At 44.7% G+C, this 17,537-nt stretch overlaps 1 protein-coding gene across 3 annotated transcripts in view; it reads right to left on the bottom strand.

The window, feature by feature from the left end:
* Positions 1–81: 81 nt before the first annotated feature.
* sec24c (SEC24 homolog C, COPII coat complex component) overlaps positions 82–17,537 on the bottom strand; it is a 33,574-nt gene continuing 16,118 nt past the window's right edge. For all 3 annotated transcript variants that reach the window (XM_080789594.1, XM_080789595.1, XM_080789596.1), the window contains 17 exons: positions 15,728–15,836; positions 14,401–14,528; positions 13,648–13,786; positions 12,895–13,010; positions 10,650–10,774; positions 9,660–9,851; positions 9,304–9,397; positions 8,716–8,832; positions 8,183–8,353; positions 7,654–7,750; positions 7,341–7,486; positions 6,251–6,389; positions 5,342–5,460; positions 4,570–4,749; positions 4,002–4,187; positions 3,415–3,504; positions 82–2,793 (listed from right to left, as the gene is read on the bottom strand). In XM_080789594.1, coding sequence (XP_080645720.1) covers positions 2,653–2,793; positions 3,415–3,504; positions 4,002–4,187; positions 4,570–4,749; positions 5,342–5,460; positions 6,251–6,389; positions 7,341–7,486; positions 7,654–7,750; positions 8,183–8,353; positions 8,716–8,832; positions 9,304–9,397; positions 9,660–9,851; positions 10,650–10,774; positions 12,895–13,010; positions 13,648–13,786; positions 14,401–14,528; positions 15,728–15,836 — 2,289 coding nt within the window. In that variant the 3' untranslated portion in view covers positions 82–2,652. The remainder of the gene's footprint in view (positions 2,794–3,414; positions 3,505–4,001; positions 4,188–4,569; positions 4,750–5,341; positions 5,461–6,250; positions 6,390–7,340; positions 7,487–7,653; positions 7,751–8,182; positions 8,354–8,715; positions 8,833–9,303; positions 9,398–9,659; positions 9,852–10,649; positions 10,775–12,894; positions 13,011–13,647; positions 13,787–14,400; positions 14,529–15,727; positions 15,837–17,537) is intronic.

The following is a 17,537-nucleotide window of genomic DNA, read 5'->3' as shown; positions in this document are numbered from 1 at the left end:
CTTATCCGTGTGTTCAAGTTCCATGTATTAAAGTACATCGTATCAACCGATCTCGCGTTAAAATGTGCATATCACAGACAGTCACTTTCAACAATCATTATTTTATTAGCAGTCCCAAGAGTCAATGAACAAAACAAAAATCGAGGAGAAAAAAATAATCAAACTAAGACCGTCTATACGAGTCGTCAGATGGGCGACCAGACAGACAGATCGACAGAGCAGGTGATCAATCCATGAACAGAAGACGGAACAGAGGGGGGTGCACGCACACACACACACACCCAAGAAACACAAAGAACACATAGTTAAAAAAACAACAAAGAAACAGAGTTATCATGGGGGGAGTCCGATCTCATTGGGGGAGTGTGTGTGTGTGTGTGTGTGTGTGTGTGTGTGTTGGCTGATCCCTCTGTTCCTCAGGAGAAATTCACCAGGACCGCCCACCCCGCCCCAACCCCCGCACCCACCTACATTCACACAAGGTTCATGAACACACTGAACACAGCGCTCTCTCTCTCTCTCTCTTCATTGCTCTCTCTCACATACACACAGACAAAAAAAAAGTAAGGGAAAGAAAAAAATAAAAACCACAGTCTAGCCCCACCTGAATGAATGAGAGGATTTTACATTTAGGCTACTGGTGTGTGTTTGTGACAGAGAAACCAAAGCAATCGACTAACCTGCTGCCATTCCATCTTTAAAAAAAGAAAAATGGGAGATTTTCCCCCCCATTTCTTTTTTTGTTACTCTGTACAGATTATATAGTTTTATTTTACGTTCTGAAAGTCTTCAGTGCGGCGACAACAACCCATATACGTAGCTAATGGACTGCTGCCAACGTCCATCTATTCCTCCTCATCACTTTCTCTCTCTCTCCCCCTCTGTCTCTGTCTGGCCCCTCACGGACCCCTCGCAGTGGCCCCTCCCGGACCCCTCGCAGTGTCTCTTTACTCAGTGCAACCCTACGCCCGATTTTACTTGGTCGCACACGAGTAACATGGCAGATCTACAAGCTCTCAAGGCGTCACAGCGTGATCACATCGTGAGCTTGCACATCGGTCATCTTTCAGTGTGCAAGATCGGCACGCAAACTGCGAGTATAAGTCAAGCTTTGTAGTGAATGTGCGTCCGTTGCGATGCATTCACACCCACAAACAATCGACGACGCATCTTCTGAATGCACCGGGTTCCAATTCCTAACACTGGAAACCAATCAATGCGTTATTATAGGTGTGAATGCAACCCTGAGGCTGCCAAAAATGTGCATTACTAATACTCACTGTCCTGTCTGTCCTCCATAACGTGTTAAGCAGCCACATGCTTTGTGCAATGTACATCATTCAAATCCTCCGTTCGGAATTACCTCGAGGACAATCTCCCAAAGGCTGAGAAATCAAAAGCTTGTGTTTGTTTTAAGCTTTTTCTTTTTTTTGCATTCGTCTTTCACACTGACTGGATGCATAGAATTTGGAGGAGAAAAAAAAAGAAAAAGCTCAGAATAATCATCTTGGGGTATTGCACGTCACTAGCGACGGACCAAAGAACGCCACCCTCGTCGTCCCTCGGCGACGAATACTTTAAGACTCCACTTGAGCTAAATGTCAGCATTCCATGGAGAAGACTCGAGATCAGGCCTTAAAGAGTCCCAGTCACTCAAGATTGTACTGATCCCCGAGATCGGGGCAATAATTAGGTTAACAGGCGAGCCGCAGTCATCATAGTAGATGTTTTGCCACTGTCATTTTCCCCCTGTGGATGCATACATACACCAGAGGTAAGTTAAAATGTAAAGATACTCCGTATGTTAACATAATTTTAATAATAATAATTATTATTACAAGGCTAAGTTATTTATACCAGTTTGTTTTGAGTATCTAGAAGTGTAATCGGTGTCACTGGTCAGATCCTCCAACATTCACACTGGGATAATAGAACAACAGAGCTGACAGTGGAATAAAAGTTGTATGTACATTGTGATTGGGTGGAGTGACATGGTGGGTGGAGGAGGGGGGGGTGGGGTTAATAATAAGGCCATGGCTGAGAAATAGAGGGAGGGGGGGCGGTAGGGGGGGGGAGACAGATAGAAAAATAATTCTAGGGATGAAAAAAAAAGAAAAAAGAACAGCGTTTATTTAATGTCATGTCCTATGTAGTTAGTTAGTTGTCCTTCGGTCTACCGTGCGTTGGATTCACATATAAAAAGGGCGGGGAAAGAGTGTTGCTATCGTCGGGTCGTTTACGCGCCCAGAGCGGCATTCAGTGCTAGTGTCACAGATAGTACACCCACTACTATCTGTCTATCTACATCCACCCTCTCTCTCTCTCTCTCTCACACACACACACACACACACACACACACACGGTCAGTCCATACACTCCCTCATACACACGGTTTCTCTCTTAATGCACAGCCGCCACGACGACAGGGAGTCCGCCAGCTTTGTCTGTGTTTGTGTCCTGGCCCTTGGCTGAAGGGAAGGGGGGGGGGTATTTTCAGGTTATTCAGGGTGAATAATAAAAAGATTAAGCTCTTTCAGAAGAAAGGCAGGTGGGAGGGAGGGAGGTGGAGGTGGAGGAGGAAGGTGGAGCAAGTAGGGTTGTGCCACCACCATGTTGGGGTGAGAGGACTCAGAGGAGGGGGTGTTAGCAGTCCTAGCTGAGCAGCTGGCGGATCTCCTTGTGCATGTGACACAGGAAGTCCACGTACGACGCTCCTCCGCTGACGCTCTTGTCCTCCACCAGGAAGTGCCTGAATATCAGCTCAGTTTTAGACTCCTGTTTCACCACCATCAGCTATACGGCCGGTCGGCGGGGAAGGAGGGAGACGGAGAGACAGAGAGGAGATACAGATTAAAACCCTTTTAACCCATTCTGACCTGAGATCAGATTAATACGAAGGTTTCCGCTGGACACACACTGGTCTGATGAACCCATTCTGACCTGAGATCAGATTCTAAAAATGTTCAGTTGTTCGTTTTTTCAAAAATAGCAGACCTACAAGCTCGTAGCGCGCCACTCGGTGGCGCGCTATGAGCTTGTAGATCTGCTATTTTTCAATACCTAAAGCATAACATAGTGCTAACACCAAAATGGATTCCCGTTCAGAATGGGTTAAGACCTGAGACCAATTCTCCAAATGCCTTCTAAAATAGTAGTTCTCAACAACAACACAAAAAATAAAATATTCAAAAATAGCATCATTTTAATGGCCAACACAAAAAATCTAAAATGACACAGATGATTTCCAGGTTTTATTTTTGGGCTATGATATTATTATATGCAAACATTTTCAGAAAATATGCAAAACATTTTACAAAATTGCTAAATGTGTATAATAATTGCAGGGCATAATTGGTTGAAATAAGGACAAATGAAAAGGCTTGAGAGAATTGAGAAGGTTTCACGGCGACTGACCTTCATGTATCGTGATCGTCTTGTTCTGAAGGACTCTACGATGTCTCTGAGTCTCTGGGAGAAGGGGTTGTCCAGCACGGGCAGGTTGGTCTGGAAGACAGAGAGAGGAACGTGGTTACGTACCGATACAGAGATTTAGTGTAGAAGTGATGAATCCACCAAAGAAAAACAAAGCTATTGTTCATGGATTTGAAATATATACATAGGTTAAAGGGACACTTCACCCAAGAGACAAGACAACACTTTCCTGGGGGTTTTATGTGGTTAATATGCATTTATAGATATTTTAATATTTCAAAGTGTCCATGATGTCATTAAATACTAAAATATTACCAACATAAAAACCCCAGGAAAGTGTTTCTCGTCTTCCAAATATCATTAAAATAAGATCTGGTTGCAAAAGGGGTGAAGTGGTGAAACCCAATTTACCAATAAATAAAAAGGCAATGTATTCTAAATATTTAAGACATAAGCCTAAATTGAACACTTTGTAAGTCTTTTGAAGACATAATTTCTTTTTAATAAATTACTGTAAGACTTTTTAAAAAGGAGCCTCACAGAAACCCAGTTATTTCCCCCCCCCTCACCATGTTGGGGTCTATCTGGCCGAAGCTGGGCGTGCCGAAGATATTGGCCAGCAGCTCCTGCTGTGCGTTGGCTCCCACCCACAGGAAGAGGTGGAGCCCGGTCTCCAGGAGGTACAGCCCGCCCTTCGACAGCCTCTCCTCCGAGCACCTCACCGCCATCGGTAACGAGTCGGCCTCCAACTTCATCTGCAAAGTCACAGGCGTTACAAATGAATGCTGTACACGTCAGTGTTGTTTAAAATATTTTTTTATCCCACGATTTTGTAACCCATTTTTCACCCCCGTGTCAATCATCTAATGTGATCCTGGGCTCTACACACCCTCCACCAACCTAGTCCCCATATGTGTTGTTTTTGTCAGCAAAACAACTACCTTTTTCCACTGACGAAAACTAAATGGAAACTAAATGAAAACTAAGCTACGATGGATGACTAAAACTAAGGCTAAATATACTGACTATGCCAACACCAAAACATTCCAGGTGACTAAAACGTGACAGAAAACTAAATGAAAACTATTCAAGACACCATGACTAAAAACTCGCTGCCAAAAACAACAGTGGTCTTACCAGCGGCAGCAGACGCGGGTAGAAGAACACGTGGCTCTCCGCTACGTCCATACAGCCAATGAGCTGCCTCAGGTACGCCCGGTCGTCCAATGACACGTCGGCTCCCGGTAGCAGGACGTCGCTCTTCAGGACGCAGTTCAGGTACACCGGTAACAGTTTCATGCACTCTGGCAGGATGAGCTGTGTGGGAGGAGGACAGGACAACACGCAGTACAGTACAGTCAGTTCAGGTACAGGACAACACCAAGACACAACACGCAGTACAGTACAGTACAGTCAGTTCAGGTACAGGACAACACCACGACACAACACGCAGTACAGTACAGTACAGTCAGTCAATCAGCAGTCTCGGAAACCCAGACATTTTTATTTCCAGGGAGAAAAAAAAAAAAGAAAAGCCTGGGGCCGAGTCCACTTCAATTCGGCATACAGTAGCGCAAACATTGATCACTCTCAGCTGATTTCTGATCGTCTGCACCTTTGTTAAATTGACACACACACACACACACACACACACACACACACACACACACACACACACACACACACTTCTCTGTCGCTCTAATTAATTAGTCTCATGCGTCTAGATTCTCCCAGCTGCCTATGCCATAGAAAGCATAGGCGGGTTCCAGTCTAGTCAATCAGCAGCGTTAACCAGATGGATCAGATACAATCAGATAAGAACCAGAGCGAAGCCAGGCAAAGGAAAACACTATCATTATGAACCAGTACATTTGTTCAGGATAATATTAATATACTGTAACAGTCCTACCTGGCCAGCGGACGAGGGACTGGCACAGTTCTTGCGGTAGCAGGCCAGGATCTGAGCACACTGGTTCACTAGGGTGTCTCGGACTGCTTTCGTTGGGCTGTTCAATATGCTCCGGAACGCTGCACGCATGTAGAGACAGAGAGAGACAGAGAGAGGGAGAGAAGACATGGATGAGAATTAGATACACAGACTTCACCATTGAATATCTAACTTGGGTTAGGTATTTAATGCTCTCCAATTGATACATCAAGTCAGGACCACAAATTATCAATTCATTATAAACTAATTCACACATATATTTTTTAAATCACGGCCCGACCAATGACAGACGTTCGCCCTTGAGACACGAAAAAAAGAAATGATTCCCCGTTCATTTTCCTCATAGACATTTGAAAAAGTATTTATTTAAAGACCTTTTAAGCCTCTTACAAAGCCAACTGTTGCCGTGACAAATCATAAAAACAAACACAGTTTTTTGGGCCGAACAAAGAATTAGAAAGAAGGAAAAAAACACTTTTATGTTGTTTTTCTTTTTTGTAATTACAAAGAATTACAAAGAAGAAGAAGATTTGTTTGGTCCAAAATATTGTGTTTGTTGTCATGAGTTGTCACGACTCGAGTTGGCTTTGTCCGCGGCGTAACCGTCTTTAAATAAATACTTTTTGAAATGTCTATGGGAAAAATGCATTAGGAATAATTTCCTGGGCCCTGGCGTCGTCATGAAAGGAGGCGGGACTGTGACGCTCTATTGTTACTGGCAGAGCTGTGTCACTCATTCTGCCTCTTCTCTTGGCCAGTTCACACTGTGTAAAAGAGACTTCAGTCTCAATGTGGTTTTTACTGGTTAAATAAAGGTTAAAGAAATAAATAATAAAAAATACAGGGTCCTGATTTCAGCTGCTCCCTCACCGTATTTGGAGAAGAAGTTGATGATGGTGTCCGTCTCACAGTTGCGGTAGAGGTCGGCCAGCTGGGAACAGCAGTTGACCGCCATGTTGTGAACGCGCAGACGTCTCTGGCCACTGCAGCTGGTGTACAGCACCGCACACTGACGCACAAACACACAACATAAAGCTTTGGTTTCAAACTCCAACACGGACTCATAAGATGACACAGATGAATGCATACGTGATATTTTACCCATTCTGGGCAGGAACCCCTTTTGGTGTTTTGAGGATTTAGATTATGTTAAACTTTAGCTATTGAAAAATTAGCAGATCTACAAGCTCGTAGCATGGCACAGAGTGCTGCGCTACTAAAACATTAAAAAAAAGAAGATTGCTGCCCTCCCCCCCTATGTTTAGTGACTACTCCCACCTCTTTATAAGCCCTTCTTTGTTCCCCAACCTGTAGGCCTACATATCATATTTTTACCTTTTGTGATAATTTGAATTGTTGTAATTTGTCATGTCATGATTATGAATTGATTACCCAGGACCTGAATGGAAACAAGACTGCAAGGACTTTTTCCAGTGATCCCTTTGGACATGTGTACCCTGTACTGATTACATTTCTGCCATTAAAGTATTCAATCAATGAATCAATAGCTATTCCCCACTGTATTACACTGTACTATGGCTCCCCCTAATGGCCGTTTATGGTACGTGTACCCTGCAGCAGAGCTAGTGGGCAAACTGCACATGCTCACAACTCTGTGTGCCTCCGTGTTGACAGTTCACACTTAGTACATATTATGGAAATATGGAATGAACACAATAATGATCTGGGTGTCTTTCAGCAACACTAACTCAAAGGTAGGAAGCAACTTTTCAATCGACATGCAGCTGTGTGGTGAAAATAAATGTCAGCAAGTGGAGTTGCACTGCACATGTGCCGCCCAGCAGCGCTGAATTAAAATACCATAAGCTGAAATCTGACGGTAACAACACCACCGTGGCTGTTACTGTCGCGGTATTACCGAAATTCGTCTATACCGTGGCATGCCTACAGTGCACACACACACACACACACACACACACACACACACACACACACCCACCTGCATGAGAGCCCCAGTCTCCTCGCTGAGCTTGTCGTCGTGTCTGAACTCCACGGTAACGGTCTTGTCACAGTCCAGGCCCGCCAGCTCCACGTCTGTGGTGTTGTTCATGTAGAACGACCCGAAGAAATCTGTGGGCCGGATACCTGCAGGGAGACCAGAGGCGTTCAGGAGACATGGGGCAGTACAGAGGGGCGTTCAGGAGACCAGGGGTTCAGGTTAGAGGGTTAGACGTCGTAACAAACGGATGAGATGAGATGGTGTGATGATGATGTGTGTGTGTGTGTGTGTGTGTGACTTGGTGCTGGCTCACCTGTGCTGGTTCTCACTCTCATGACAGCGTCGAAGCCTACTAGTTTCTGAACGTCTCTCCGAAGGTCGTTGAGGAAGCGCTCCCGGTCCGTATCCGCCTAAGCATGCACACGCACACAGACACAGACACAAAAACACACACACACACACACACACACACCCACAGACAGACAGACACACACAAACACAGTGTTATTGGAATTACACAGCCATCTGGATCAGTGAAGTGACAAAAGCTAAGAGTTGATTAATGCATCACGATGCGTCAGCTTAAAAACGACTCCTTTTGTGGGAAGCGACACCGTCGTGCGGTGGAGTATGAATCAGCCACATGCTGAGGCCCAACATAATTTTTTATATTCATGAAAATCTTCCTTTGTTTCCTGTTATTTGTCTTTCCCATATTCGTTAAAGTCTTAATAAACAGAGACAAAAAACTAACTATATTAAAAGCTTTAGTCAATATATACACATGACATTAATTTAGGGGAGGGTGAGTGAGGAATGGCGTTTTTCCCCGTGGTGCTCACCTGGAAGTATGTGTATTTGTAGATGGAGCCCCCCGTGGAGACGGGGACGACCCCCAGCGTGGCCACGTCCACGTACTGGTTGGGGAAGAGGAAGAGGTCCACGCAGCAGCCCTGGGCCACGCACTCCTTGGCCAGGGTGGCGTAGAACGCTGCCTGAGGCTGGAAGAGAGACTGGGGAGGGGGAGAGAGAGACCACAGATCAGACGGTGCCCAGCACCTTAACCCCCAGACATGACCCCCATCTGAAAATATGTTGTTCCAGGGACCCCTCAGAAGCAAAGATTTGAAAGATTTCACGATTTTTTTTAGAGCGAACGGTTTTTTAACTCAAATCTTTGCTTCTGGGGGGGGGGGGGGGGGGGTGGGGGTCGGCGGGCCAATTACATATATTTTTGGGGGGTCCTTGATGTTTGAAAAAATGTTTGAGCACCACTGACATTCAGAAACTGTCAGGATTTAGGTCTCAATGGGTCAACAGTCCATTAAATCAGTGTAAACACGGTGCTCCGGTAGGTAGGTAGGTAGGTAGGTACCTTCTCCTTGTCTGTGCCGATGAGTTTCTTGTCTTCTCGGTTCTTTAGCTTGCCGGGGGCTTCAGCGATGGGCAGCGACGTGTGGAACACAAACAGCTTCCCTGCACAGTCTGCAGCCTGGAGGACGACAAACACACACCATCAGACAACTGAACACACACCATCAGACAACTGAACACACACCATCAGACAACTGAACACACACCATCAGACAACTGAACACAAACCATCAGACAACTGAACACACACCATCAGACAACTCACACACCATCACTGGTTCTACACAGAAACATCCACAGCAGTGTTGTTTTTGGCAGCCAATTTCTATTTTAGTTTTAGTCAGTCTCTTGAATAGTTTTCACTTAGTTTTAGTCACTTTTGGAAGTCACCTGGAATGTGATTAAGTGTTAAGTCTAGTTTTAGTCGACTAAATGTCATAAGATTTTAGACAGGTGATTTAGTACCCCCATGATAATTATAGTAAGTATAGTAATTCAAACAGTGTGTGTGTGTGTGTGTGTGTGTGTGTGTGTGTGTGTGTGTGTGGTATATGAGAAGAACCGAATAAAAATAAATGTCAAACGTTACCTTGAGTGCCTCCAGTCCTGCCTGGATGACGGGTCCGAACACGGTCTCCGTCTCCCGCGTGTCAGCGAACATCTCTGGGATCTGATCCAGCAGGCTGAGACACACACAGAACAGACCACACAGCGTGTCATTCATGTGGAACGCTCAATTCCATTATTTCTCTCTCTCTCTCTCTCTCTGGTGTGCGTGGGGGGGGAGATTAGTTGCGCTCTTACTCTAAGGTTGCGCTGCCCTCGACAGTGATATATACTTCTCCAGTAGCGGTGCCAGAGAAAGGGCCCTGTTTGATGTCTACTATGTGTGCACGTCCCTGTGCGTGTGCGTTGGTGTTGCCTGCGTCTCTCTCTCTCTCTCACCTCTCGATGACCATCCTGCTCTCGGCGACGTTGACCAGGAAGCCGTCGAGGAGCGGTACGAACATGTCCGACACGTCGGACACCACCAGCATCTGGGGCTGGGCCAGGCTGGACTTCACGTTGTAGAAGTGCAGCACCTTGTTGTACGTGACGAAGCCCACGCGCACCACAGAGTCCACCTCTGGGTTCTCCCTGGAGAGGAAGAGACGCCACGCAGAGCACATGTAAAGAAGGAAAACGACATGCAGCACATCCCAGTTTTAGAATACGGTGCTGGACCCAAAAAGTTACTAAATGAAGGAAAAAAAGTGGAATGTCCGCACGATATAATTCAGCTCCCCGTCCTTTTTATGCACGTCACCGTTTTCGAACGTGGTGAACGCAAAGAACATCAGCTAACGCAGTGGTTCACAAATTGGGAGTCTTTGAGGTGCCCAACTAAGTGATGATAGATTAGGAACCAGCTGGAGCCTTATGGGTCAAATTCCATGGCCTGATGATATGCATAGCAAACTGGGGGTCCATGAAATTAAAACGTTTGAGACTGAGCACATGCATGTTGTAACTATAAGAGGCAAATGTATCGTGTAAAAGTTCTATGTTCTGGGAATGTAAGCGCGGTGGTGTTGTTTTTGTCAACTAAAACTAAGAAGAAAAATTGTTCGTCGACTACCTTCAAAGCAGTGTTGTTTTTATCGACTAAAACTAAGAAGAAAAAATGTTTGTCGACTACCTTTTTTTCACTGACGAAAAATAAATGGAAACTAAATTAAAACTAAGCTATGATGACTAAAAGTAAGACCAAATATATTTCGTTAACAAATGAAAACTAGACTAAAATGTTAGGAAGGGACTAGTGGACAAGAGATCCAGTACGAGTCATTTTACACTGAAAATAGCAGATCTACAAGCACACAACGCGTCGCAGCTGTAGATTTAATCGACTAAAATTGTATTACATTTAGTCGGCTAAAACGCGTGCGTGCGTACCTGGGCAAGCAGTCTAGCAGGGTCTTGAGCTCTTGGCAGACCATGCTGACCATGCCGCTCTTCACAGCGTTGTAGGAGACGTCGATGAGGAAGATGAAGGCAGGAGGCTGAGGAAGCTTGTTGTTCTGTGCCAGGAGAAGGAGAGAAAGTCGTGCTCCAGTTGATAAAAACGTGGATATGATAGTTTTTCCACTATTATTCCAGTGGACAGCCTGTGTCCGGAGTGACTGTGGCTACATTTAAGACTTTTAAAAAGGTAAACGGTAAACACAACATGCAACCGCATTTAAAGCCTGGAACACAATGGCATTTTATAACCCATTCAAGACGGAAACCACATTTTGTGACCAAAACGTCCACAGATGTGTAAAAATGTGCCACAAATCTTTGAGTGTATATTCTTTCAGAGCGAAGGTTTTTAAGTCAAATGATTGCTTCTGGGGGGGGGGGGGGGGTCCCCTGAAACAACATGTTTTCAGATGGGGGTCCGCGGCCAAATACAGATAATTCCTGTGGGCCCTTGACAATGAAAAGGTTGAGCACCACTGACATAGAAACAGGGTTTTCAGAAAACAGTTAGGATTTAGAAACTTTATTTTCTTTCTTTAGAATCGGCCTCAGGTCCAAGTCAGGACCTGCAGGTCAACGCTCCAATGCAAGGCAGGGGGTTGACAGACACCAAGGTCTCAGGAGCACTTGCCCGTCGGCCAAGCACACAGCGTCATATTCTACTTGACCAAAAGGTCATGCCCGAAAGGTAAATCGGCCATTATTATACATCACTTTAACTTGGACTATGCAATCCGACTGTACCAGGCGTTGGTCATCATGAGGCGCCACAGCGCCTGTCACTGCGCCTGTCACTGCGCCTGTTGTTGGTGCATTGGTTTTGGTTTGCCATGGAAGACTTTAACATTGCTGCACTACTAGGACATAAGAAAGCGGCAAATAATACTGTGACAGCGGGTATTTCTCTAGCCTTTTCCCTTTCAGTTCACTTGCAACCAGACTAAGAAAACACAACATGACGTGAATGCAGTTGTTTTTCCCGTTTTTAACTATATATCTCTTTTGTCCTCTTCTTCAATTCTTGCCAGAAGGGGAAATGAAAGCCCCAGGAGTTACTTTAGTTTCCTCTTCCTCTCTCTGCTGGCTCACTGAAAGGGAAATACCCTCTCTCACGTCTTCTAAATGCACGGAGCACTAATGCTGTTATTTGCTGCTTTCTTCTGTCGCAGTGCAGCAATGTTAAAGTCTTCCATGGCAAACTAAAACCAATGCACAAACAATGTGACAGGCGCTTCATGATGACAAACGCCTGGTACAGTATACAGTCGGAATGCATGAAGTTAAAAGTGATGTAAGACCACACTAAAATTACTATTGTACTGGACCGGTAAAACCTGAAACCGACCCAACCCTCAAACTGAAAAAACAAAATTTAAATCCTATATTAAGTTATGCTCAGGAGTCAGGGGCAAATAGCAGGGCAATTATGTGACGTCAGCGATCGCTCAGTCCCATGCTAGAGAAATGAAGACATGAAACCTTCTATGAAGAAGTGGAATGCGGTATAGCGCAGTGTTGATTTCGTCGGCTAAAACTATGTTCGTCGACTACCTTCTTCCACTGACGAAAACTAAATGGAAACTAAATGCAAACTAAGCTATGGTGACTAAAACTAAGACTGCATATTACTGACAATTTCGTCAACAAATAAAAACAAAAATGTTAGGAAGGGACTAGTGGACAAGTACTCTGTGTGGCCATGGTAAGAAAAATGTATTATCTTGTCCGGACAAGATAATATCTCGTCCGGACGAGATAATTAATTCTTCTTACCATGGCCACTCAGGGGCTCCGTAGACGAGATCCAGTATAATTTTACACTTGGTTGCATGCTGAATCTACAAGCTCACAACACTCACCGATCTACAAGCTCACAACGCGTCGTGCTGCGACGCATTGTGAGCTTGTAGATTGGCTATTTTCAGCAAGTGTAAAATCAGACAGACATTTCGACAGCATCAAGGCCAGCCAAAATACATTTTAGTCGACTAAAATCTTGTGATACTTAGTTGACTAAAACTAGACTAACACTCCAGGTGACTAAAATGTGACTAAAACTAAATGAAAACTATTCAAGATACTATGACTAGAACTAAAATCAACCAAAATCAATCGCCAAAAACAACAGTGGTACAACGGAGCAGGTTCCCCGTCATCCATCTGTGGGAAGTCTTACCTTACAGTAGTCGACGGTGGCTAGGAACTCGTAGCTGCCCAGTGAGAGCTCTGGCCGTTCGTAGCAGTCCACCCTCTTTCCTGTGTGGTCCAGATGCTGGAAGTAATGTTGAGGCACTGTAGAGAGGAACAGTTGAAAAGACTGTTGCGGTTAGATTGGGAGGTCCGGGTTCGACGCCACCCTGCTTAGCAGCCAGCATCAAGGGTTGGATACTATTGAATGTCCAGGCCAGGGGGTGTACTTGTACATCAAAGCTGCCTCACGCGAAAAAAATAATAAAATGCTTTCTCCTGTTTTTGTAGGCCTCAAGATCAGCTAGAATGATGGATTATAGTCACCAATGTACAGTTTTTAAATGTACAAATATTATTTAACTAGTGAATACTAGTAAAAAATCTAGAAGTGAAAGCCCTAATATGTGTACTAACATTATGATGTTTTAATAACATGTTCCTGATGTTTTACATAGGCTACTGCCAAGGTGAAGAAATCACAGATTGAGGCTTTGACAATTGCCTTTATGAACTATCCTAGACCGTTAGGATTTTATGGAAGATGCTTCTGCACGTACCGATATAGTTTGACCACTTCAAATGCTCTAATCTTAAAATGATAGCCAAAAGTAGCCCATCTAACATGTGTCTAATATGACGCTGGGCTACTTTCTCCATGCAACATTTCTATGGAATACAAATGACTGAAAACAGCCACGGCGACTGAGAACGTACCATCTGTGACTGTCTGAGAACGTACCATCTGTGACGCAGCTGCAGAATCCACATTGGAAGCGGCGTCCTCCCTCTATGAACTGCATGTAGGGGCACATGTAGGCCTTGCAGCGGTTACAGCGGATAGGCCCCGCCTCCCCGTGGTCCACCACGTAGGGAGGGGCCTGGGAGGAAACACAAAAAACGTCAATAAACAAGTCAGGATTGGATTAGAGAGAAATATACCCCCCCTCCCCCTGTGTCAACAAGCACAGGAGCATTGGAATTAAGTGTTTTATTACACTATATACTGTATCGTGGGTACATCCTGGGCTGAAGTTATGTTGTGTTAAAACTTTTTCTTTTAGCAAAATCAAATAAAATTGAAATCAGGCAGAAACATTGCGAGCTGATAAGCCGAGGCAACACTCGCCAACCCGTTGGGTTGTACATTCTGCTCATTTTCGTATGAATTAACGTTGTAATTGCAAAGGCCAATTCAAAACATTCAGCTGGCTAGTCGTGGCTCAGGGCATGTAATGTTACTGTATGTATTTATGGGGAAAAAGCCTGGTGCAAAAAATCCTGTGAAAGCTCTGTTGGCATGGATGAAGTGTACAGTTGCATGGTTTACGTCTGCTGTTTGGGAGCATTACAGCTTTAGTATGACCTGTGACAATGGGGGGGTAGATAAATGCCACTTTGAGAACCACTACAATAACTACAATGTATATTGTATACAATACTGGATGTACCGTATGATTCAATTTGTGACATTTATCAAAAATGTGTGAGGTACCTCGTCCGCGGGCAGTGTGGCGAGGGGCTTGATGACGCAGGCTAGCGGTACTTGGGACTGCTTGGCCATGTCGGATGTGCAGGGTATGTTGTAGGCTGTACAGCGGACGAAGCTGGGACTGGCGTTCCCTGGACAACGCAACAAGAGACAATGTCACCCAAAACATCTACACGGCAAGAATCATCACATTATGAAAGGCAAGACTGGAACTAAGTGATTTAACTGGGAAAAAAAACAATCGATAAAATAAATATTCAAGAATAGAGCAAAATGTACAATGTTCACAACACGTCGTAATGTACGTAATGTACGTTTTTGCTCGTCCACATACGACGTACATTCTCCATTCATTGTCAATGGGAATGTAATCTTTGCGACTTTGCGTAGGGCAAAAATACAGATTTGCTCAAAAACACATGATGTATAATCTACAAACTCAAACTACAAACCATTCACAGGAGTTTGTATGCACAAAGTGACGCAGAGGACGCACGTGAAGACATCTACAGGAAGTTCGTAGGCTCTTAAGCCAAATTCCAGCACCAAAAACAGCTGAAGTGAGTGACCATCTTGTGAACTTCACATAACTTACATGGAGGTCTTTAATTTAAAACCTCTTGAGCCCCATTGCCCCTGCCGACGGGGGCAGCGGCTGTCCACCTCTGAACAGCTCTCAGCGGGTCAATGGAGACCCAATTGGTCTCCGGTTCCAACTCCGATGTTGCAGATTTACCCCCTTCACCCCCCTGGGGTTTAATACGTGGCCCAACTCTTCTAATAAACCAACCACAATGACTTATGCTGACACACTGACATTATGTTATGTCTACACGATTGTCACATATTTCAGCAGGTCACCAATTTCACCATAACACTGCCTTGCTGGAGTGTGAGTGAGCAAGTGACCGAGATTTCGGGGTTTTGGAACTTGGCCTTAACTCTATAATTGCGGCTAGCTGTTAGCATAAACCCCAGTTCCAGGTGCTACCATACGCGTTCACTTTAAAAAGTCGGGAGTTTGGATAATGGCAGAAGAGCCAACCAAGGACAGCTCTCCTGGAGTCCGACTTATGGAGGTTTGAAAATCCTCCTTTCAAACTGCTTTACACCGTGATTATATTTTCAATCCCATAGCTGGAGCATGGTGGGGTGTTGCCATAGGAACAGTACCAATGTTAAAACGCTTCTGTGGGACTCGAACATTATATAGACGGAGTATACGTTGGGGTACATATATATATACACACATACCTGGGATATGGCGCCCCCTAGCGTCGGGGTACGTATATATATATATATATATATGGGAAAGAAATAATGAAGGTACCTTGATCCTTGGCCAGGAAGTTGGTGGTGACGAGGGGCGGGGCCTGACCCCTGACCCCGGTGGTGAAGGGCTCTGCGCCCTTAGCCTTGTCGTCCTCAATCACCTGGATCTGAGCGGGAGGAGAGCGGCGGGGACAGGAAGGTAAGACAGGAGGAGACACACACGTCCTTTAGTCGCACAACATATTTTTTCCACAAACACGTACACAGAACACGCATGCAGGAGAAGTCTGGCATACAATCCTGCGCGCAATCCTACTCACACACACACACACACACACACACACACAAGAGTTGTCCCGATACCATTTCTTTCAGACCGAGTATGAGTACTTAATTTTTAGTACTCGCCGATACAGAGTACCGATGTACCGAAGTACTTGATTAACTACTTATTTTACCCCCTTTTTCTCATAGATGCAGATCAGATAGATCTCCGATCTACACTTTTATCATTTATGCTTAATGTAGAGCGGCTGTTTTGGGCTGTTTTGGGCGTGGCTGGTTCCGAGTACGAGTACTTGAGGGTGGTATTGGCCCGAGTAACCGATACCAGTATCGGTACAACACACACACACACACACACACACACACACGCACACACAACAATAAATCCCATAGTTTGCGGTGGTTGAGGCCAGGAACAAATAGCAGATGAAATGTGTGTGTGCACAGATCCCAGGACTGGAGCTATACAATGAAAGAATCACTTCCCATCTCCTAACCCCAACAGACACCTGGAGAAACAAGCAGATGGAAACATCCTTGGGGCGGGAAGGATGCTCAGTCAGTGCATGCCGCTGAAGCTACTGTAATGAACCATGTGGGCGAGTGAAACACTGCAGACTGGCATGCAGGGGAGAGGGTTGGGGGGGTGGTGGTTGTTTGGGGAAACTAGGCAACCCTCTTAAAAGTGTGTCAAAGCTGAGATGGGCTGCCTCAGGGGAGTTCAGTGAAAATCCACTATTTATTTTCTGCTAAAGGCGAGGGGGAAATATTCACCTTTTAGATCAAGATTGAAGCGCGTTAAATATTGTTGTATAATTAAAGACCTAATCAGCAAGTCCTTAAACACCACCATTCTTTTTTCCCTATTCTTTCATCGGGTATGTTTATTTAAAACTTAGCCCACGAGTGATGGTATTGTATTTGTATACTGTTGGAAGTGCATCTGCTGCTTGAAATCTTATATTAATGTTAATATCCCAAATGAACACGGAACTTACAAATACAATCAGATTCATACAGTCCTCATGGTTCCGAGACAAAATGTGACCAGATTTGACTGAGATCCTGCCATCGCGCAACCTCCAGCTTTCAGAGAAAACTCTCTTTTTTTTCTCCAAAATGAGTTAATAGCACAGGCAGACTCTTCACATACTAGAGCATGCCTGAAATAAGTGTCAGAGCTGAAATCGACATCCAAGTACGAAATAAATGCTTTAACATGTAGCTAGGTGTAATGTTAAGAGGCCACAGAAGTGAACCTTTCAAGCCTGTTTTCTCTATACTCTATAAGCCACATCTCCAAAACTGGTGGGTCAAACCGAACATGTCAACTTTAAGCTACGATTCCCTGCTTTCATGAGACATGAAAAAACTCAAATTCAAAACAAATCCAATGGTAGTCCCTCAGTCAAATTTGGACACAAACGTCTACGCAGCCTGGCCAGTAGTACAACATTGTTCTCAATGTCTACTGTAAACTTGTCATGGCCATAGTGGTTTAGCGAGGCGGAGGCATTCAAAATAAGTCTATAAATGTCGTTTCTAGTGTTTCCGTTGCTTGCTGATGGCTCAGAGAACACCGA

Source organism: Protomyctophum bolini (assembly GCF_963924005.1).
Source record: "Protomyctophum bolini genome assembly, chromosome: 18".
Classification (NCBI taxonomy): domain Eukaryota; kingdom Metazoa; phylum Chordata; class Actinopteri; order Myctophiformes; family Myctophidae; genus Protomyctophum; species Protomyctophum bolini.
This window is presented reverse-complemented; position numbering and strand designations above follow the sequence as displayed.